The sequence below is a fragment of the Dermacentor silvarum genome, chromosome 7 (genome assembly GCF_013339745.2).
Source record: "Dermacentor silvarum isolate Dsil-2018 chromosome 7, BIME_Dsil_1.4, whole genome shotgun sequence".
In the NCBI taxonomy this organism is placed as follows: domain Eukaryota; kingdom Metazoa; phylum Arthropoda; class Arachnida; order Ixodida; family Ixodidae; genus Dermacentor; species Dermacentor silvarum.
The window spans coordinates 44,848,987-44,871,891 of record NC_051160.1 but is presented as its reverse complement, the minus strand read 5'-3'; the positions used below and the strand labels follow the sequence as shown (position 1 = coordinate 44,871,891).

At 44.1% G+C, this 22,905-nt stretch overlaps 2 protein-coding genes across 2 annotated transcripts; one reads left to right on the top strand and one right to left on the bottom strand.

Annotated features, from left to right (window-relative positions):
* Positions 1–559: 559 nt before the first annotated feature.
* On the bottom strand, positions 560–15,309 carry LOC119457971 (28S ribosomal protein S5, mitochondrial). Its single transcript, XM_037719755.2, has 12 exons — positions 15,241–15,309; positions 14,912–15,013; positions 14,598–14,723; positions 12,978–13,205; positions 10,635–10,669; positions 9,217–9,307; positions 6,797–6,843; positions 5,530–5,587; positions 4,831–4,893; positions 4,598–4,740; positions 3,390–3,569; positions 560–804 (listed from the first exon to the last, which is right to left on the bottom strand). Exons 1-12 carry the CDS (start codon positions 15,290–15,292, stop codon positions 610–612), a joined length of 1,320 nt encoding a protein of 439 aa, XP_037575683.1. The 5' UTR covers positions 15,293–15,309; the 3' UTR covers positions 560–609.
* Positions 15,310–15,530: 221 nt separating this feature from the next.
* On the top strand, positions 15,531–20,673 carry LOC119457970 (cytochrome c oxidase assembly protein COX16 homolog, mitochondrial). Its single transcript, XM_037719754.2, has 4 exons — positions 15,531–15,784; positions 17,391–17,462; positions 18,499–18,576; positions 20,444–20,673. Exons 1-4 carry the CDS (start codon positions 15,707–15,709, stop codon positions 20,570–20,572), a joined length of 357 nt encoding a protein of 118 aa, XP_037575682.1. The 5' UTR covers positions 15,531–15,706; the 3' UTR covers positions 20,573–20,673.
* Positions 20,674–22,905: the final 2,232 nt, after the last annotated feature.

The window sequence follows — 22,905 nt, the reverse complement described above, 5'->3', positions numbered from 1 at the left end:
ACATTTCAAATATTTCTCTCTCTGCTATTAATGAACCAATTAGAAAAATTCTTGCAGTAGAACACTCCCTAGAGGGCACGTACCTAACAGCTTCCAACATATAACGAAAATTTGCTTTGGGGCCCCTAAAGTAGTAAGGCTTTTTGTTGATACAATCGGGCAGCTTGAATTTCAGGATGCATTGGATCATCTTATTACTGCACCAATCACTGTCGCGAATGGCAGGAACCTAAATACTGGCTAGTGAGGAAGCATGTGAGAAAAGTCTTTATGAATATGGATCAAGATTTCCAACAACACACTGTTCATTACTGTTTCAAATCGTTTTGTCATGGAGTTTAACATTCTAAAGCTACAAATAGGCTACAGTAATGAGGAGGGGGGGTTTCTCCGGATTAATTTCGACCAACTGCAATTCTCAAACGTGCACGTAAGTAAGTGCACAAGTAATGCTTGTGAGCCATCATCAATGGCTCACAAGCATTTTTGCTTTCCAACCCCAGTGGAATGTGGCTACCTCAGCGGGCCACCACTGACCACACACGCACATGCACACAGAAAACAATTCTACAACATTTATTTAAACAGCATGGTGCTTGCAACGAAATGTTAGGAGCTGTCGTCCTTCTTGCGTTGATAGGTGTCGAATCCGTCCGGATTGACAAAGCTGCACAGCTTGCCGTACCGATGCATCAGTTGCAGGCGTGTGTTGTAGGCATTTCTGAATGGGTCTGTCTTTTTCAGATGAATTTCCCAGCCCTTTGGATCGTGCCTGACGTACCAGGGCTCAATTTTTTTCCGCTCCTGGAAAACGAAAAGAACGGCCATTGTGCTGAATATACGGCCTCCTGGCTAGGCTGTTGTCGCTGATTGGCTCTACCATAATACACAGTTGGGGGCCATATTTACAAGTCTTCTCTTACGTAAGAATATTAGTCTTATTGGCCAGTGCTTGGGTGCCAACCAGTTATGAGGAGGAATGGTGCATTAACGAGCACAATGATAGCCTATAGTGAATGCCACTTTCGTCGGATAAGTTTTGTGGATTTGGGCTAAGCCTCTGACTATCTTACGTCAAATAGGCAATAGCAAATTAAGAGTGCAACTAATAACATTGTCACAATGTAGTGATGATGAAAAAGCAGAGAGACTACTGGAAAGAGTGAATTGAGAACGAACTCTTTATTGGGCGAACGTGTCCAAGAATGATAAGCAACATTCAAGTAACGATGACAGCTGCAAGCACGGTCGTTCGTCATCAAATCTACTCTCAAGGCTAGAATCGGTTCAGTGTTTATGTATGTGCTCACCGCACATTCTAGAGCAATCACTGATACTCACGTGTCAATAGATGCAATGTGCAACATTATTGTAGCATGTGCAATCTGATTAGACATGGCTTAAATTTGGCAATGACGTCGGCAAAGTTTTGTATACACTAAGCATGTCTTGAGCGACAGCAGTAACTAAGAGCAGCGATCTGGAGAAGCTCGTCGCCAGAGAAAAGTGAAACATGGTATATGAGGTGATATATAATACTCCTACACAGAGAGCATTTATTTGTTTAATCTGAATTAAAATTCCCATACTTACTTGAATCTAATGCACGCTTTTTTTTTTAGAGAAAATGAGTCCGAAAATTGCCATTGTGTTGCAATCAGATACGAAATCAAAACCTCATTCACGGTGTTAGCAACAGCCTACCGCCATTGCCATCAGAGGCAACGCCATCGTTCACAAGATCGCGACACAGCATATTTTCGTGAAGGTAGATGTGGGTTCATTTTGCGACCAACTACGACCCAGAGCGCCATTCTTTGGCAATCACTTTTGGAGATACTATCGTTTTCGCAAAATTTCACACAACTCGGGACCGAATGAGTAGGCGTATTTGACCGACAGTGTTTCTGGCGCTGTGCCAGGAACCCTCTTGGCCACATACTTCGACAAGTGTGGTGCAGAGTCACGTCAAATCTCGTGAAAGTGATACTGTAGTACATATCAGTAAAAGTAATCGCTCGAGAATACCGCTCCTCTGTGCTTGGTATGTGGCCAGTGAAGCACAAATGGCGACGACTTGCCGCTTTCATTATGAAAGCTCATCAAAAAAAAGTTTCGCTTCCGTAAAGGTAAATTCTGCACACCTCATTTTCTCTAATCATGAGCAACACCTCATTTTTTCTAATCATGAGTGTGTGTGAGTGGGGGGGCATGTTATAACTTTCTCTTATAAACCGGGGTTAGATTACATTCAGGTAAACTTTTATGTGCCTACTTCGAACTCGCGAAAATTGGGTGCTCGTTAGATCAGTGGACGTGTTAGAATCAGGTAAATACGGCACATTTCTTCAATGGCACAAGAGTCACCTTTGCCATAGGATAAGGTTTGGCAAGCCAGAAAAGTTGCAAAAACGAAAGACAGGTGGCAACACCACCCTGAGGCTCCTGCGCCAGCTTGCCACGACAACATGGATATTCGACAGCGCCACTTGCGTCCAGCTAAATTGTTTGTCTACAATATGGGATAACACTGAACTTTAGTCTAAAAATAACCAAATTGTCAACCTTGCAAGTTTCAGAAACGTTTCCTGCACCAGAACAGCTAAAAATATACCTTGAAATCCGTGACACCACACTGATGTGCTATCACTGTGGTTTGCGGCGCGAAATTAAAGATGGAGAATTTTAGTGCTCGTTTTCTCCCACAGTAACCTACCTTCATCCACAAAATGAATGAAAACAGACTTTTGAAAGAATGCTTTTTATCAGTCTAGATTGATTCAGTGCCGGTCCATAGTTTCCCTTTAAAGAGACGCTGAAGAGAAAAATAATTTCAGCCATATTAGTAAATTAGTCTTCTACAATACCGAGAAGAGTCATGGTAAGTCAGAAAAAGAAAATGATGAACGGCAACACCACACTGAGGTTCCTGCACAGGAATATCCTGTGATGTCATGGATTTTGACAGCATTTGCTTGGATTTAGTTGAACTCTTTATTGGTAAAGTTGGACTATATAGTATACACTAAACGAGCCAAAAACTGAAGTTGGCAAGTTTTGAAAAATTTTACTACACTACCATGGCCCAAGTATGAGAAAATACTTCGAAATCCGTGCACCTCACTGGCGCATCGGCACTGGGATTTCAGTGCGAAATTTGAAAAATGGAACTTTGATGTTTGTTTTCAATAATAAACCTATCACCGCAAAATTAACACAAATAAAGTTTTGAAAGAATCAGTCTAAAGTGAGCTAGTGCTCCTTTTAGTTTAAGCAAAGCATGTACGGCAACGCTGTGAATTCAGACTAAGAAGTGCTGCTAACAACCGTTGCTGCAGGATGTTGCAGCGAAGTGCCAACAACACGGCCACCCTAGTGAAAGCACTCACCCTCAACAAGCGCCCCTCTGCAACGACCAGGTCAAAGTCGAGCTCCTCGTCTCTGCCAATCTCGGCGGCAGTGCGGCATCCATCCCGCGGAGAGGCCACTACGCGCGGGTAGTTGTCGGTCTCGTCCTTGTACTCAACCAGGTGCAGTCGCTTCTCGTCTGCCAGTTGTTGATGCGTCTTCTGCGTGGGCAAGACACATTCTGTTGCAGGGGTCACCGGAGCCCTTTCGTACACATAAATGATAGGTTTATTACAAGTCTCAATGATACCTGTCGTATAGAGTCTTTTACAAAAATTACTGAACTCTGCTGCTGATGTCTAGGGAGGTTGCAAGCATGGCAGTTTGGCTAGAATGGGAATGATGAACATGGATTTGTCTAAACTTCATCCTAATGGCTTTAAAATCATTCTCAACAAAATGTTGCACTATAGGTGCAACAATTTCTAAATATTACACGTGTGCACAATAAGTCATTATTAAGGCGAAATCATTATGTCTCATCGTTCAGTCGACCTTCAATGTCCTTGAGCGAAAACACAGCGACGACGCGAAAGGTACGAACACTATCATCATCAATGGCTCATACCCCTGTTGCTGGGTTCGTGTAGTGACTCACCACACAAACCCGCATCGTGTCTTACCTATATGTAAACGCTCAGGCAACAATTTTGATGGTGTGCGGGTCACCGTCGTCATCGCTTGCTATGAGTAAGCGAATTAGACTAATTGAATTAAGAGGATGACTAAGCGAAGTAGATAAGCGAATTAAGGGGGATGACTAAGTGAATTAAGAGGGATGACTAAATGAAGTAGTCTAAGCGAATTAAGGGTGGACATGTATGTCATGTGTCTGTCTTTAATGCATCGGCACTTGGGCTTTCGCTTTCAAGTCGTCTTGGGATAACATAAGAGACCCTGTGAATTTTTTGCCTTCATGCACCCAGAGAAATATGATTGCTTGAAAATTGTCCTTTGGTTCAATTTTGGTGCTTGCACACTTAGTACTGCCTGCATTTATAGAATACATTTTTTTATATATAGAATTTTAGCTGCAAGTAAGCACTCGTGGCACCTTCGTCCTTGTTTGTTACACTAACCTTTATGTACAATAGATTCATACCAACTCACCCAACATTGCTACAGCACTTAGCCCATGCAATATCACTGCCGTGCCAAGGTGCAACCAAAGAAGCACGGATGTTTTTACCTGGTTGTGAAGACCGAGGATGAATGCCCGAACAAGGTTGGATGCGGAGCGCGCCCGACATCCAACCAGCTTGGCATGGAGGTCCGTGATGCCCACCAGCTTGCAGATCTCCCGGAAGATCCGTTGGCACTTCAGGCCATAGCCTGAAACAGAAAACAAAAGAGGCAAAGATGTTGCTTGGCTGTGTACTCGCTTTACGTACAGAGTAAAAAAAACTTTTCCTCCAGTCTAACCTTTTGGTTTCTTGCGCACCCACACTTTCATCGGCCCGTACTGTGAGAAGTAGTCGTGGAACACTGCAGTACATAAGATTGGGGAGTTGTCCGTGAAGGGTGAAGGTAGATTATATTCACAAACATAGTACAAAGGCAACGACGTTGTACAAATCAAACAAATCACTCATGAGATGAAAACACGAATGCGCTTCTGCCACCCGGGACATGCACCAAACACTGCACGCTTCAATTTATTCACAATCATGCTACATGGTTCACTCATTCCTGATACCCTTTAGAGATCATTTTATCCCTAAAAGCACAGTCCGATTTGTTACCCCTCTCTGTTCACTGTCACACTGCCAGTTTCTTGCTGCTTCAAAAGCTTTTCTATAGCCAGCTTAATTATGCAACTTGCATTGTTCCTCCATCACACAGAGGACTAGTCACCCTGTTCAGGTTGCTAGCCAATCTGTCTGCACTACAACTTTCCCTGCTTCATTTTTTGAGTAAACAAAATACTGTAAAGGCCCTCCTCACCACGTCATGGCGACCAAACTTTAATCTGGATTTCTTGAAGCAATTGCCGGACCATATTCCACACATGTGCTCGAGTTGTCCTTTTTCATGTAACCAACTTATGTAACACCCCTAAATAGGGTTTTAAAGTAGTGTGATAACAAAAATAAAGCACTGACTGAAGGCTGTGCAACTCACCTGTGTGGTCCTCGAACCTGTCGATGTACCTGAGCCGCTGTATCGCCTTGTTTTTGGCCTGCAGCACAAGCACAAGGTCGTTTTCTTCTCAGTGCGCATCACAAGCTGCCACTATATATTGTTAATTACGCTTATAGTATAGCTTGAACCAGAATATAGATTGACCCCTTGCCTTGAGGTAAAAAAAAAAAATGCCAAAAATGATATATATTCTGCAAAACAGTTAAGCCCTTAGTTGAACTCTCAGTTGAACTTTTACTTTAGAAAATATTCTACCATAATGGAGAAAAGATTCTGCAGCACAGCTAATGGCTCATTTTACTTTTTCTGAAAAATTGTACCACAGTGGCTCAATTCCTGACGTGGTATGCTTCAACAACATGGTTAGAACACAAAAATATGACAACTAATGTGGAAAACCTAATCCAATAAAAGAGATGATAAAATGACTACTGTCATCTACATTTGTTAAAGAAAGAAACTTTTCCCCTGCATGCATCAAACCATTGAGAAGGCATCAAAATACCCACTATGAAGTGGGCTCGTCATAAGCCGAGAAGTGATGACTGCACATTATGAGCCGAGGTCATCAAGGGTCAAATACAAAGCACATTTTATTTGGTCAGTTCGCTCATTTATCATAAAAGACGAAAGCTGCATGTGCTACATGTTTCAAACGTCGTGATTTTCATTTGAGGACGGCTGCTTGTTGCTTCTGATGTCTCGAGGCATATTATTGTCGGGGATGGCTAAGACGTCTGAGATGTAACACTTTATAAGGCACGCGCAACACTCTCACCAGGCAGTGGGCAACACACGCTGAGCACCCAAAGTGCAAGCAAAGTCATAGTCTTCCCACTGCTTGCCAAATTATTCCCACCTCTAAAATCGAGCCCTGTGGTGCTAGAAAACACACCAACTGCGTGAGAAATTACAATATGTGCCAATGTTTATATAACAGTGCTATATCTGAATGAACTCTGCCGCTCAAAAGACGGAAGTGAGGCTGCATGCTTTTTATGTATAACTAGCTGAATATTTTGCGCAACAGGAGAGCTGTCAGTAAAAACATGAGCTCCTTCGAAGCTGACCTGCGAAAAAAAATACAAAAAAACAGAGAGGGAGCAAGGGCTTCAATCACCCAGTGGAATCCTAAAACCAAGCAATCCTAAAACGCAGCAGACAAGAATTTTTGAGAAACAGAGAGAGAGAGAGAAAATAAAAAAAAGTCTCGGATGGTGTATGCAAAAGCCCTATTTACACGTACCACACGCAGTGCTGATCTCGCATCGTTCGCTTTGCCACTTGCAAAACCTGAAAAGAAGGAAATGTGGGTTTCAAAGGATTCTCAAGGTCCTGACAAAGCACTTTCAATGATTACAGCACAACGATGCCTGACAGCTGGAAGACAAAACACTGTCTTAAACAATGAGCAAACTTTTTACTGCACATGGAACAAAAAAGTGCTCGCTAAGTCTCTTTCGCATAAACTATCTTTAGCCACCACAAACAAGACAGCTCCCTACCACAAAGATACTAATTGGATCAGGCTGGCTCGACTCTGGGCTCGCATAAACCTTGTGGCCAGATATACGCTGTGGGAAAACGGCTGGGTCCCGCAGTCCACGGCCACAGCTCCAGTCCCGGCCGAATGTGCCCAAGGGTGCCCAGCGACAGCTCGCACGTTCCTCGCACCACTGCTCACGCGTCCGTCATCTTCCTCGTCCACAGTTGGCTCTTATGCTACTATTCACGTCAGCGTTCCCACACTGCCCCTCCCTCTGCGAGGGCGTTGACGACGCTGGCTGGCAACACGGAGGTCGAACCCGGTGGCACGGACGACGAGAGATGCTGAGTCGCCATGGGCAACGATGCTATGTGCTCGCTGAGCACGGCCACGATCACAACGAAAGACACACAACAACAAAAGACACACACACGGCTGCTCCGTGATGCAAAATCACTCGCACACTCTGCCACGTCGTAACAGCGAGCGCACCGCAAGGCACAGAATGAGAAGTGATGAGTCGGCGGCGGGTGTTGTAGTTGGTCGTCGGCACAACGGGAGTAAGCATTCACCAGCGCCATTCCTTCCTCCATGGCCAGCGCTTTTCCCCACAGCTGCGCTGCGAAGGCGTTGACGGCACTGGCCCATGGTGGCTGGCAACGATGGCATGACACTCCTACTGGCGGGCGAACCTTGGAGACTGATAATGCACCGAACGAGGATCGGCGGAGCCGTCAAGGCCGAGTCACCGAGGTCTTCCAGGAACCCGCAGGCCCTAAACCTGACTGGCTTCCATGACGGACTCCTCGCAAAGATTGAGCAGAACCAGGTGGTGCAGCCTTGTAGTTGGAAGTCTTGCAGGACCCAAAGGCCCTAAACCATGTTGAGGTCTTGCAGGAACCGAAAGGCCCTAAACCATCCCCTGGCGCACACCTGGTCTGGTTTTTTCTTCTCCGACCTCGTTCTGACAAGTGCACTGAGCAGGTCGCCGGAAGGAGCCGCCACCCGCTCAATGCCTTGCCACCAAAGACCACACCGCACCAGAGAACCACGCACGGAGGGACGGAGCCGCTCTTAAGGTGGTTTTGGCGCGATCACGCGCATGACGTCACCTGCGCTGGCAATGCCCTTCTCGAACGGCGGTGCCGGGAGCAGCGGCAGCGTGTAGAAGACCACGTCATCACCAGGACCCACGCCATGCTCGATGACGGTGACTGAGGAGGAACTGGCGGAATTGCACGTCATGGAACGCCAGATGTGCAGCCCGCACCGCGGAAATGGTCACACGCCATGGCCGGGTAGAAGTCGCTACTAGCCGTGGAACGGGTACCTCCAGCCTTCCCCACGACCATGGTCCGTCCTGGAACGCAGCCGGGGCCCCATGTTGGGTGCCAATGAGGGAAAACAGCTCCGTTCCGCAGTCCACGGCCACAGCTCCAGTCCTGGCCTGCCGCGCCCAAGGGCGCCCAGCCGCAGCTCGCACGTTGCTTGCACCACTGCTCGCACGTCCGTCATCTTTCTCGTCCACAATTGGCTCTTATGCCACTATTCACGTCAGCGTTTCCACAACACAAACAAAATCCACGAAGCGTAGCAGTTTGGGTGAGTTGGTAAGCCATGACGTTTAAGCTTGTAGCGCAGCTCAGAACGACCAGATAGGAAGGTAGAAGGGGTAATGAAAAGGGCCAGAGAACAGGTTGAACGCTAACTTCCAACTGATGGTCTATTTCGTGACTCAGAAGGCTACTTATACACTCAGCGAACCATGTGACATGAAATAACAACCACTCAAAAAAAAAAAAAAATGTAATAACATATTCAGACAGCATGTGGCGGCAGTCCGAGATACGCCAATTCATTGCTTGATAGCGTCAATGAAGGTGAGCTTACACATGCATGGCCAAGACCTATGATAGCTTTCGCTTCAATGATTTCTCTTGTAAGGTGATTGTGACTACGACCTAGAATGATGCATTCTTCTAAAAACGGTTTGCAACCACACGTTTTGCAGTGCTGCGCAAGGAACCCCCCGGCTGTAATGCAATTCATAGCATTGTAGCTATGCTCGCGCAGACTATCATTCAGACATCGGCCAGTTTGACTGAAGTTTGTTAAGGGCAGAAAACACCACACGAATATTCGCTCGCTTGGCGATTTTCTTAAGATTGTGTGAGACTTACCAACAAGTCCATTTTTGTTCCCAACAACTACCAGTGCCTTGTGACGTCGCATCCTACCAAGGTTGCCTGTCATTCGGGTGACTATTCGAAGCTGTGGAATACAGACAAAGAATCCAACAGATAGGACACTGGGCGATGCACATCGTCTGTAGTAAATACTACAACTACCGTAAAGACCTACACATAATAATCCAGAGGACAATTTTGGAGCTACGAATCTAGAGAAAAAAATTTAAATGATCATGCACAATACGATCAAGACACACTTAATACCCACAGAATCTTTCGTACCCAAACACAACATGTCAAGCGAGCTTGATGCATTGAAATTTAGTTTTTTAAAAATCTGCCATTATTATGCAGGGCACATATATATGAACTTGCGCAATACCATAAGTCTCTCCCACAATACCCCAGTCGACTCGTAATAATTCAAACGTGGCCAATTCAAAATCCAGTTAAAATCAGCAACCTAAGTCAGAAAGGTGCAGCAAAAGAACACAGCTTATTTGTTTCAAACCATATCCAGAGCTGTACCTTAGTGCACATTATACTGACCACCATTGGACAACTGTGCCTGTTCTAAAAGAGTCAGTTCTAGAACATACACACAAAAAAAAAGGATGAAATATTTGGTTATTGTTAATCTAATAACCACAGCTTAACATCTTGCTCAAAAAGTTCAAAAATGAAAAGTGTGGTTATTAAAACCTGCCAACCATAGAAGTTGCTATTACTAAATTCGAAGCCAACAAATACTAAAATTAGGTGAGCAATGCTAAAAATTGTTTGACGATTCAAATACATTTTTGTCTAAAAATCTGCATGCGTTGTTCTGTGTGTGTGGATGCTATGAGCAGGCGCTCTGCTTTACGAACACAGCCGGAATTACCTACGCCACAAACGGAAATGTTTATGAAGTGTATTCATGAAACTGATACGAAGATGACCAAGATTTAGGCTGCTATTACACAATCGCTCTGGTTTCGCTACCGCTACGTATGACCAGTTGCGCAAGTCCAAGAAATTATGCTCTAAATATCGGTCTGAGACTGTATCTGCATCCGTTAGAAATCAGTGTTGCCCTAACTGAAATCCAGTTTTGCCCTAGACTGGATGCAAATAAAATAGTATAGTAAAATTATTGGTGCCAATAGGACAACTGCAAAGCATGCCATAAAAAATATGGCGTTTTACAATAAAATCATGGACATTGGCAAGTTGTCATTACATGAACTTATAGGTAACAAGCCGACAGAAACTGCAAGTACAATCAAGCCCCTTCGAACAAGTGACAGTTGCGAAATTCCAGGTTATTCTGGAAATTTATTTGGGTGTGAAAGAGGCAGTAAATAGGAGAAAAGTCAACCATTTCACTGTTTCATGAACTTGCAATAATTAAAAAGTGTAGTACTCACCTCAAGGACAATGGTGTCGAATGTGTTAAATTTAACTGAAAAAAAGAAGTGGATTTTTAGTCAAGGATATTGTGAAGAACATGCCACATTTAAAGTCTTGTTTAGAACAAGCAGCCATAACTACAATTACAAGAATGGTAAAGTGTAGCATAAAAAGACAGGTCAAGGCTGGTCACAATTTCATACAGTCGAACCTCAATATGACGAAGTATTTAGAGTTTACTGCCAGAGTCAGTGTATAACAAGTATACAGTATAGACCACTTATAACGTAACCGCTTATAGTGCAGGGCCGGATATAGCGCGGTCTTTTCAGACTCCCGTTAATTTTCCCATAGCACTCCATGTATACACGTATCGCTTATAGTGCAGTTGCGGGAAACGAAGTACCAGTTACAGTGCGGCTGCCTGGGAGTACGGAAGTCAGCGGAGACGGCGAATGCTCCCCTCAAACGGGCACCCCAAGGAGTGCTCGAGGAAGAAAGAGAGACGAAGTGGAGAAGGGCACGTGGTGCGAACGAACAGCCAGTGAGGCTGAAACCAGAATCTTGAGTGCGAGTCGTGAAATATCACGGTGCGCATATCGAGCGAGGGCTGCGAAACTGCCAACGCCATCCAACGCTCGCTTCACGATAACGGCAGTAAACGAAACTTCAGGGAGCGGGCGGCACCGGCACGGCACGGGGAAGGGCGCACACGGAGACCGTGGAATGTGAGGGAGGAGGGCGGCAGGGAAGCAGATTTCGCCTCGGCAACTGCGCCGCTTCGGTGGCTCCCCTCGCCCTCCCTCGTAGCTCCCTCACTTTCGACTGTCACTGTGCGCGCCCGCCGCCGTGCAGGCGCCGCCGCTCCAGCCAGCCCGGCGCGAGCTCCCCGAAGTTTCATTTTCTGCCGGTATCGGGAAGCGGGCGTTTGCCGGCGTGGGCAGTTTCGTTGGCCCGCCTGGGACAGCGCCGCTGCTTCCCTCTGCGCCGTAGCGCAGTGTGCAAGGTCAACACGTGACTAGAAAGTAGAGGAAGCATAAAGTAGAAAGAAGGGTTCACTGCCATTTTCTACGCGTGGCTACGGTAGCATGGCTGAGACGTCGGCACGTACACGCATGTTCCGGCACAACGCAGAATCGGCGGCCTTACCATTTGAGAGAGGGTGAAATTTCCGCCGCATTTTTTTTCTTTCTTGTTCTGTTCGCGCGCGACATTGAGGGGTCTCTCCTAAGCTTTTACACTATGGCAGTGCCGGAGCAATGCCGGTCAGAGGCGCCGCCGCGTGATTTGGTTCGAATTAACGAGATTCGATTGTAAAATGAATGCAAACGTTCTAGCCGCATTCCTCGACTGTCGCATACGCGTGGCGGCTCGGTGCACATGTTTTGCATATGTGTGGGCCTTGAAAATTGTTGCTTTGGTTATAGTGCGGTACCGCTTATAGTGCGGATATTAGCAACTGCGGGGACTTACGTTATAAGCGGTCTACACTGTATATGCTTATAACGAATACTGGATATAATGGTGGTACTTTCATGTCTGGTGCAACTTTGTTAAATGTGGTTTTGACTGTATGCCCTTTCTGTCATCACCAGGTCTTGCTATTCGTAATGAGGAACCAACTTGTTCAAGAACAAATGTTTATGCTCGCAAAAAGGTTCAGCATTTTCAAATTGACCGCGGAGCAAAATGCACAAAATGTTTTTTTTTTTTTTTTCAATTTGGCCAGAGAGTTCCCCTTTTGTGGGATACATACGCGCTTTATTAACACCAAGTTATCTTTAAACGCAACACACAAGCAACAGCCAACTAAGAACAGCAGAGGCCGAAAACAACACCGTATTTTTAACCCACAGTGACTTTTCCAGTGACTTTGCTGTTGCCGATTTTGCCAGCTTCACGAACATGGCAGGATAAACTTCCTCGAAGCAAGTTATATGGTATATGGCATATAGTGCGGCCACGAAAGGGTGGTACAGTCACCATCACAGTGTCTTTCTTGCATCCAAAATGTTGCGCCACCTTTGACACCTTTCAAACTTTTTTCATGGACAGAATGTACTTTTCGTAAACCTTGACGCATCATTTGTAAACTTGTCGAATGAGCCCAAATTTGTACACTATAAAAAAAAAGTTGCGAATTGTTGCCGGGTACGGAATTGTCAGTGTCCGAATAATCGGTCAGCAACTGCATTCCTCTTCAGTGTCTCTTTCACCTGAACTCCAACTCACCAACACCTCACATGCAAAAACAAAATGTTCAAAAAAACCTGCACACGATTCACACCAGCATGACAATGCACAATGTTGTAAGCACAATGCAAGCACAATGCAAATCCCAGTCCTGAGAACATGCTCACCGTCTCCGACGGGGTCTGGAGGACCAATGCTGCGCCCGGGCATCCGATGCCCACTCCAACCACGCTCGAGTGGAGTCAGCTTTGGCGGCGAAAAACTGTGCATGGCATTGCGCAGCTGAATGAGCCGTTCCTCGCGCTCCTTGTCTGGCGGCAGCTCCACCCGCTCCACGACTTCGCGGCCACGCACGATCGGAGCATTAAGGCCCGGCCAGACCATGTTCACCTTGCCTGCACAACAAAAGGCGGAGGCGGAGCCATTCTTCAAAGTTTTGCAAAGCTGCAAAATGGTTGTTAGGCAGGCTTCTTGGTGTGTTGACACAATACGGCGAACAATGCAAAAATGGGGCAAAAGAGTGAAGGTACGAAGGGAACAGGCGCTGGCTCTCAACTGAGGTTTAAACTCGATAGCTGCAAAGTCGGTGCCTCTGTTGTCCAGTTAATGGTGTGTCCCATTTTTGTGCAGCTTGCCACATTATGTTTGCAAAGCTCTCAGCTTTTGGTCTAGCTGGCTATCAGCTGCACTGATAAAACATTGTGAGAGCGCAAAATGCAGACCGAGCGTCTGTCCTATTGTTTCTGCTTCTTCGGTCTCCATATCTTCCTTTGATGCTCACTAATCTTAATCAGTATGATATGAACCAACCACCTTAGCAACAAGTAATGCCGATCAGCTGTTGCACAGGTGAATGAAAACTTTCACACGCACAATCTGTAGGTTATGTTTGTGCTCAAGAATATGTAATTGAGTGACTTCGTGATCGAAAAAACAGCGTGAATAATGGGACAAGAAAGAACAAACAGGATGAAGCGCTGCTCGTTCCCCTGGTTTTTCCGTCGTGAAGCCATACACACCAATGAGCTCTGGTGGGGCCGCTTTTGTGACTGAATGAGTCGGAGAGCTTCTACAGAAAGTGGAAAATTTTGTATGAGGGCTGTTTTTCACACACACACATACGCACACACAACTTTGAACCTTACAAAGTTCACAGTTGTGTTCAACTTTCAGCGACATGCTATTTGCGCGACTTAAGTCAGTGCAACGTTGTTCAAAGCTCTTGTCTGCAGTTACTGTACCTCACACCTTGCACTACACCATGGGCTACGGCATTGAACAGAGGTCATTGAGAATCTAACAGGAACAAGTCTCACAAGAAGTTCAATTCTGGGGTTTGACGTGCCAAATACACAATCTAATTACCAGAAATGCCATAGTGATGGCCTTTGGATTAATTTTGACCATCTGGGGTTCTTTAATGTGCACGCAATGTAATGTCCAACAGCTTCCACATTCATAATGCCGAGTTACATGCATTGAACAGGTAGCACTCACTCTTGCTGTAACAAACCTGAAGTACTTCTTCTAATTCTGGGGTTTTACGTGCCAAAACCAGTTCTGATTATGAGGCACGCCGTAGTGGAGGGCTCGGGATTAATTTTGACCACCTGGGGTTCTTTCACGTGCAGTAAGTTTATTAAGTGGTTAAGGAAGAATTTTTTTTTTTTTTTTTTGCTCTCGAAGTGCTGTTTGGAACAAGAAGGTCAAACGGAAGGATTAGAAGTAAGGAACTATGTGTTGTTCTTGGACACTACGTATGCGACCTGTTCCGCGAGGAAGCTTACCAACGCCGATAACTTGGCCCTTGTTCAGGTCCTTCGCTAGCTTCCGCGAAGAACCGGCAGCTCGACCTCTCTTGCGGCCAGCATTGCTCACGCTTGTCACTCCTTTCCACAACTGCTCGGCAGTAACTGCAAATGACAAGCAGACCGATGATGTCAAACGTAGCAAATATGCCAGTGATTCACACCGCCGATGCCAGTCAGTGCCAAAGTCGGCTGCAACCATGTTCTTTTCTTTAAACAACAGAAATTGCAAGCTACGATACGACGAAGTGGATTTCAATCGTAATCGCGCAAGTTCTGCTGAAGCAACTTACGTTTTACGAAGAAGCTCGTGCCTCTCACTGCTTCAGCAGAAACTGTAGATGCGATGGAGGGCTTGAGTAAGCATTCTGCAGCTTTTGCTTGGGTAAAGCAACCTGGGAAAAAAAAAAAAAGAAAACACGAAGAAAAAGGCAATTTGCAGCGCGCAAAGCGAAACAAAAATTCCTAAAGCCGGCTTGCTACCATGTGACTCTGTTGCCCGCCGGTACGGGCGCGATCAGCAATACACAAGCTCTTCAAAACTCCGTAAGTATGCTCTCTAAACTGTGATGTGTAAACTGCAAACGATATCAACAACTTAAATTGAAGGAGAAGTTGTCACCTGTGCTAGGATGAAGCGTGAGCCTGCCGATCAGGCGTGCGAGCCCCGCCATCTTTGTTTCAGGGCACCTTCTCGTAGTGCACGCCGAGTACAAGCGTTCAATTTCGGTTTCGATTCTGTTCTTAGCCTAAGTGTTTTATTTGATGTTACATTCTCACTTATAGTACAATAAATAATTGTTGCTTCTAGTTAAAAATTTTAATAGTAAATTAGATTAGATTGTAACTAGACAAACAAAGAACAAATGGTAAACTACGGCGTGCTAAACTCAGCCTATAACAGTTGCCGTTTAAATAACTTTCATTCTTGTTTTGCCGCCTTGTCTTCGCGGCTGGTTCATGCGTTTTCTGATGGTTTATCTTCACATACCTGCGTAAAACAAAGTATGTTTGTGTAACCAAATGCGCTAGTTTTTCTCATAGGTGCAGCGCCATTTACGTTGCTGCCTAGTTGAGTATCTTGCAATATGGCTGCAGTTTACTTAAGGTCCGTTTTCCAGTATGTCTACAAGCGCAAATTTCTCCGACTCGGCGTACCGTTCATGGTAAACTTCTGAATTATGTTTGATATGACGCGCATACGATGACATATACAAAGTGCATTATTAATTCAGTACATAAAATGCGCGCTGAGTGGGTTGATTGTCACAGGTTACTCGATGTGTTGGCTAAGCACAGTTCTTCGTCTGCTACAACCGGTGTGACTTCCGCACGCGCGGACCGGTACGCGTGATTCATGCCCGGACATCGAGCTTCGGCATGTTTAGCAAGTGACTGGCAGATATGTATCACCACCGCATTCAATGTCGCACCGATTAATGCTCTGGCCGTAGAGGGTCAGTTGGTAAGTGTGCGTATATACGTACATTCTGCTAGCCGCGCATTATTAATTTCCTTTTTTCTCCTTCCTTCATTCTACAAGCGGCGCACTCGCACATGTTGCAGTTCGTGAGATAGACGGGTGAGCGCGCGCGATGCGTGTTTTCTCTTTCCGATAACCGGCCCATTCCCCATGTAGAGTAGCAGACCGCGGATCCGTGCTTATTTCTCTCTCTCTCTCTCTCTCTCTCTCTCTCCTTAAAAGGCAGTTCCGGAATGATTGATTCTACATTGCATGCTATCTCAAACAATCCTATGTTCAAAGGCATTCCGATGTGTACCCTTTCGGGCTCCTGATATATGAATCATTCACGTCAACTGAAGACCTTCAGGGCAATTGAAAAATGGTGCTTGTGTATGTCTTACTCGCATAGTGTGGTGCAGCGTGCTTACAAATCTTAAAACTATGTTTTAATGACAAATTGAGTCATTGCACGACATGAATAAATATAATAATTTTGTGGTTGAAAGGACAAGCTGAATTCTGCAACACCTTCATCCGTAGCTGCTACACACATTCGTTAGACTACAGCCGGGATTTGCCGGTGCTTAGAATTGACTCTTGTCTGTCTAAGGTACATATTATGCTTAATTTATATTACACTTTGATGCAAGAGTGGAGGTCACCGTCTTCACTCGGAATGCAGTCATAATTATATGTTTTCGCACCTTTTGGCAAATCAGGCACTCTTATTTAGAAGTTCAGACTGGGGGCCTGTCACTTTAGTTTCAAGCAAAAGTAGCCTCTACACCAAGTGCACATTACTTATGTAAGCTACACACATAATTTTGTGCAGAGCTATGTACTTTTTAACTGATTCAATATGAGGAACAGACACAAGAACATTTGCTAAAGAGGTTGTAGCAGTTGTGGAGAGCAGGCAAGGTGGGCCATCAAGTCTTTTTTTTTTTTTTTCTAGCAGTTCACACTGTCTGCAACAAAAGTCTTCCTTGATGCTATATGAAGCCAACAGACAACGAAGCCAAGAAAAGCATAAGGGAATTATTTATTATTTTAATTTGAAATTTTCATTTCCCTTTGGTTATCACTTCTACACTTCAAATAAAAGAGCAAATAATTGTCCCTATGCTTTCCTTGGCTTCATATGATTGTGACTACTAACAAAAATTGGGTCCCTCGGCTCCTTTTCTTCCCGTTCCTTGATGCTATGAGCTTGCCAAGTAGAAATAGTGTCATCATATGTTGTAATCATCATGCTTGTATTGTAATTTTATACTCATCCTATACATACTTTCAAATCTATTTCCTAGGTTTTCATGGTTGGTGGATCTATAGGCCTCAAGCAGTTTACTTCACTACGCTATGAGTTCAGGAAACAAGAGGTCTGTAGCATGAGTTCATCAAATTTTGTTGTCTCTTTTTTTATGTTTACTACTACTAAAGCCTCGTAAATGACTTCATAATGATCCTTTGTCAAATAATTTATTCATTCATTGATCATAGCCAAGCTCATAGATTTTTGAGACACTGCAGGTTAGTTTTTATTCATTGGCACAATACTTTGTTTTTTTGACTAATCATAAGTTTTGAACTAATACATTGTTTCCCATAATCAACAACATACCTGCGAGCTTTTACAACTTTATTGCAAAATACCCCTGTTTTTAGAGCTTGTTTACAATTGTTGTGAGGACACCAATAAAAATATTTTTTATGTGATTTAGTTTGGGGTAAATGTATCTACAAAAAACACATATGCAATTGCTGACTAACTTTCTGGACGTCCTCGTTAATACAATCCTGCCCACATCATTGCCAGCTACTTCATTCCAAAAATGTATAAATATAAAGGCAATAGAAATTTTGGCTGGTGTTACAGGAATATTTTACCAATAAACAATTTACGAATGTATTTGTTTTTCTGCTGAACAGATCTTCCTAGCTGGGACTTAGGAGCAGAGTACTTCACAGTATTTTTGAAAAAAGTTTAATAAGGAGTCACTGGGGGGGGGTCTTGAGTTATTAAATACATTTTGGTATTTTTCACCTAGTGTTAGTATTGCATTGCTTTCAACTGCAGTATTTCTCATATTTAAAGGTTCTCAGGCCTGTGAACAATTTACTAGCCTCAGATAGATATTGTCCCAATCTTGGATGCATTCTAGCATTGGCATTTCAAGGTGACATTTACAGCCAATGTACATTCCTCCATGATTTTTTGGCATGCAAAAGTATCCACTTGTTTACTATTCCAGAAGTGCAACGTGCTGATCTGCCTTTGCAGTAAGGATTTGTAATGTGGGCCTGCACATGACAATATTAGTTTTTCTCTTGTGTATTTCATTTCTGTCCCCAAGGGCTGACCTTTCATGTCTTACTGTATATTGCATTACACATCCTTCTCTGCATTCTGTTCAGTTCACGAGAGAGGATGCTGAAGAAGCTGGCATCAAAATGAAGGAACCCGAGGAGGTCTCTATAGAAGCTGTATACAAGGCAAGTGTTGAGTTTCCTTTTTTTTTTTTGAAGGCCCTGGAATGTGCTCTTGAAACATCAGAAATTTGAACAACCACCTCAGGTGGGGAAGAATGACACTATGAACAAAGCTTGCATGTACTGATGATCTGGCTTATGTGGTCCTTACGTCTCAATATTATTTTTGTCACATAATGTTTTCTGTTAATATAGAAAAATAAATTTGTTGTTCGCTTGTCTAACATCTCTCTCTAAAGATGACACCGGACCACCCCAGAAAACAACTGTATAGAAATAAATTGGAGTTACCCGATTTTTTTTTTTCACAACTTCCAAGACTAACTGTATGTCCTCAAAGATAATGTTTGTTTCTCTTAATAGGAAGCTTTAGCTCAGGCCCAACTTTGATGCTGCCTCTTCAAATACATGTAAAATGCAGAAACGCCTTTCCGAGATAACCGCTGGCCGATTTTAAAGATATTTATTGCTTTTGAGAGAGAAAGTTAAATTCTGGTGACTGTTGGAAGCGGAATTTCGATTTAGGGCCTGAATATTTTAAAAGGTATTTTCAAAAATTGGTAAGTTCAAAAAGAAATAGAAGCACAAAGTTTACAAATCGAGAGCTCTGCACCAGGAACAGATATCGCAGCTCTGCAAACTGCATACGTTAGTGAATATGTCAATTGATATCTTATGTGAATTTATTACACTGTTAACAAGAGTTTTACAAAAGTTCTACTACGTATTAGTGGTTTATTTGAGAGCCATGTGTAATATATCAATTTTGTCTGCTTTAGATGCACTATTAGGTGCAAATTAAAGAATTCTGATAGCGTTTTTTATTGATGGGGGGGGGGGGGGGTTATGGAGTTGTAAACTTCATAGCTTCGTTTTCTGAAAATGAACAATTTCTGCCAATTTTTATTAAAACATTGACGAACTAAACCATATATTTGCAATCAACAGTCACTCATTTTAACTTTTGCTTTTAAATGCACAAACCTCATCAAACTTAGCATACTGGTTGCCGAGAGAAATGATTTCTCCTTTCCCATGTATTTCGATAGGAGTCCCTGAGCCAACGCTTCCTCTCGAGCAAAGCAGGAGGAGCTCCTGTCTTGAGAACTAGGACTTGTTTTCACAGTATTGGTTCTCAGTGTGATGATAATTGCTGCTCATACTTAGGCTCTAAATGATCCGTTGAGGAATATAATGTTTAGGTCTCGAAATAAGTTGTCAGGATGCCATATTTGCACCATTGTGCCCTGCAGTGAAGCTAGCTCACAGTATCTCAAGCGCTCCATGTTCGGGCGCGCACAGTGTTGCAGTGCACAAGTGTCACGAAGGTCATTCTTTCAGTCCGTCGTTTTATTCTGAATGCTGCAGAAATAACGTAGCCACGTGTACATTGCTTTTCGGGCTAAACTGTTGGCTTGTATACAATAAAATTTTTCGGAGGGGGGGAGGGGGAGGATTTTTATGTTTAGTGAATACCATGTTTGGATGCAGTACTTGCTGGTTTTGTCCAGAATGGTCACAATATAGTGTCTGCTGTAATGTTACATTGACAGATAATACCACAGTTTCATTGCTGAGAAAATATACACTTTTCGTCTGGCATTGACACAGATGATGCATACTTCTAACTTATTCTGGATGAAATAGGTAGGTACCACACACAAACTTGGCATTATTTGAATGTCAAATGCCATTTATAAATAAGAATTGTCCGCAAATAAGCCAGCGGTTTAGCTCAAAGAACCATGCATATGTGGCTTCTTTCAATCATTCAGCATGGCGAATTAATTTATGCACTTACTTAGGACTTGAAAAATTACGGACCTGACATTTCTGTCTCCTTGCCTGCTTTTCTCTTTCTCTCTTGCAGGAGATACAGTCCGTTGACATTGACAACTGGAAGAATGTTCGTGGGCCCCGGCCGTGGGAGGAGGGCAACGAGTACAACAAGATTCTCAAAGAGCGTCAAATGATGAAGCAGCAGTCCGGAGAGTCCTAGCACCTAGTCTGTAGAATTGTAGGAATTAACATTACGTTGTACAATTACCTGGTCGCATTTCATTGTTGGTATGAAATAAAGCGTTTGCTTGTTCTTGTGCACTTTGGCACCTTTGTCTTCACCTTCCAGCCGTTTTATTTTTGAACGAACAGTTATTGCTCTTCGTCAACAGGAGCGATTGTTCATAGCATTAACATTTGTCGTAACATTTTCAACTCAATGAAAATGACTTCATTTTTCAATGTAAGGAGATGGGGGAGACAGTAAGAAAAGGCTGGAAAACAAGAGCTTGAGTATAAAGCTACGTTACACAGGGAAAAGATAAATTATTTACATAACCATAATTTGATGGCGCACGGCTTTCAGCACGTACCATGCACTTGATTGTTAAAATAATGCTCACAGGACAAAAAAAGAAAGTTCACAGTAGTCATTATAGCCTAAGCATGCAATGACGCAGAAAGCAATTACAAGTACCAACTTACAAAGAAATAATAGTGCAGCATTAGTATAAACCAAGTCGGAACTAAGGACCAACTGCACTGTCGTAACTATACAAGGAATCGATGAAAACATGTCTGGGATTCAGAAACCACTGGAAACGAGAAATCCATTGCAGGCAAGCAATGTCATATTCACATGAACCAGCTGAAGTATCAAGAAGGCGCTTGATGTTGTCACTAATTCAGCCATGCTCGGATGAATAACAGAGGCAGTGCACTGTCAAGATTTGAAGACACGCTGAGTGAAACCAACCAAACGGTGGGGTGCCAACATCGAAGCATAATGAAGACACGTGACGAATTTCTGCCAGAGTTTGCTACTTCGGGATGGTGCGTATGCCAGAACACTGCCAGAAGAAACTTAAATCACTAAATAGCAATGTATTGCTTTTTCTTGTGTCGACATTATAAATAAATATTCTAGAGTTGCAATCAAGGGGGGCTGTAGTGGGGGGACCCAGATTAATTTCGACTCCCTGGGGCTCTTTAGAGTACACGGAGACCTCGATGTACGCCTCCGCGGATATTTTTGCACTCTGCCTTTCATCGCAACAAGTGCAAATCAGCTGTGAATGAATCTTGCGGCCCTGTGCTCCACAGCAGGCCGCCACAGTCAATGAAACCTAGCAGCGCGCAAGCGTCAATCGGCGCATGCTGGCATCAAGGTACGAATCATCGACGCTTGGTTTTATGTAGCTTATGCAGGAGCAGGTACGCTTATGCAGGGATACTATCGTGTAGCTGCCATCGGAGAACGACAGTGTTCTTGAAAACTGGCGGCAGTGACTGGCCGTATCTCACGTATCGTAGGGTTTCAAAACTAGATCACAGGTGGCGCCACCATCGCGCTGCCGGCTTGAGTGTCGAAAGGCGGGTTTTGCGAAAGTACGTCTCGTTTCGTCAGGTGTGAGCGAGCCGCTTACCCTGTGGTCTCCATTTACACGCTTGGAAACCCCCTGAAAACGTGCAATTCATTACGGAATTGAACGGTCTACAAACGGTTAGTGCGTTTTCGAAGCTTGACGAAATCACGTTTGTTGGCGGGTGCAGTTTAGGTGTTCTCGTGTATCGTCCTGTTAGAGTGGTTCAGTTTTATTTCCTTAAAGACCCCTTTGCTAGGGGTATTAACATAAGGGGTGGGTACAGTTGATAATGCAACAGAAACACAGGTATTCAGAAAAGCTGTACAAGAAAGCTCCATTTCGAAAGTGCATAAAAACAGAAAGAAGAAGAAAGTGTGTGTGTGTGTGTGGGGGGGGGGGGGGGGGGGGGGGGGGGATGACGCGTGATAGAAGCTGATTATTTTCAGCCAACAAAGACACATTGTCGAAGAACGATGTCGGGCAAGTGATTTCAGCGACGTGGTGGGGAAGGGCGTTCCAGTCTGATGCTGTGCGAAAAAAAAAAAAAAAAAAAAAAAAGACGAGAAAGTAGTTGTATGGGAGCGTGGCCGTAAGACTTGTAATGGGTGCCCAGTTCGTAGCGATATGCGTGCGGGTGGTGTGATTTTTTTTATGTGCTCTTCAAAACGCACAGGGAAGACAAAAGGACTGTATAAAATCATGTATTATAAATAAGCCCTTTTTACCAAATGATCTTCACGCAAACCGCATTGATTACTTTGTTCAGAAATGCAGTGATCGGCGCACATATTGACCCTTTTCACGGTGCTCCCGTGGGCGCTGCCATGTTTGATAACGTGGCGACGCGTCCATTGCTTGCCTCAGGTGCCTCCGTGTTTACAGTGCAAGCGCGTGATGCCGGTGCGGCGCACCAAGCCTCCGTTTCGACGCATATCGTAGACGGTGACTGTGTGGACGACACGAAGCT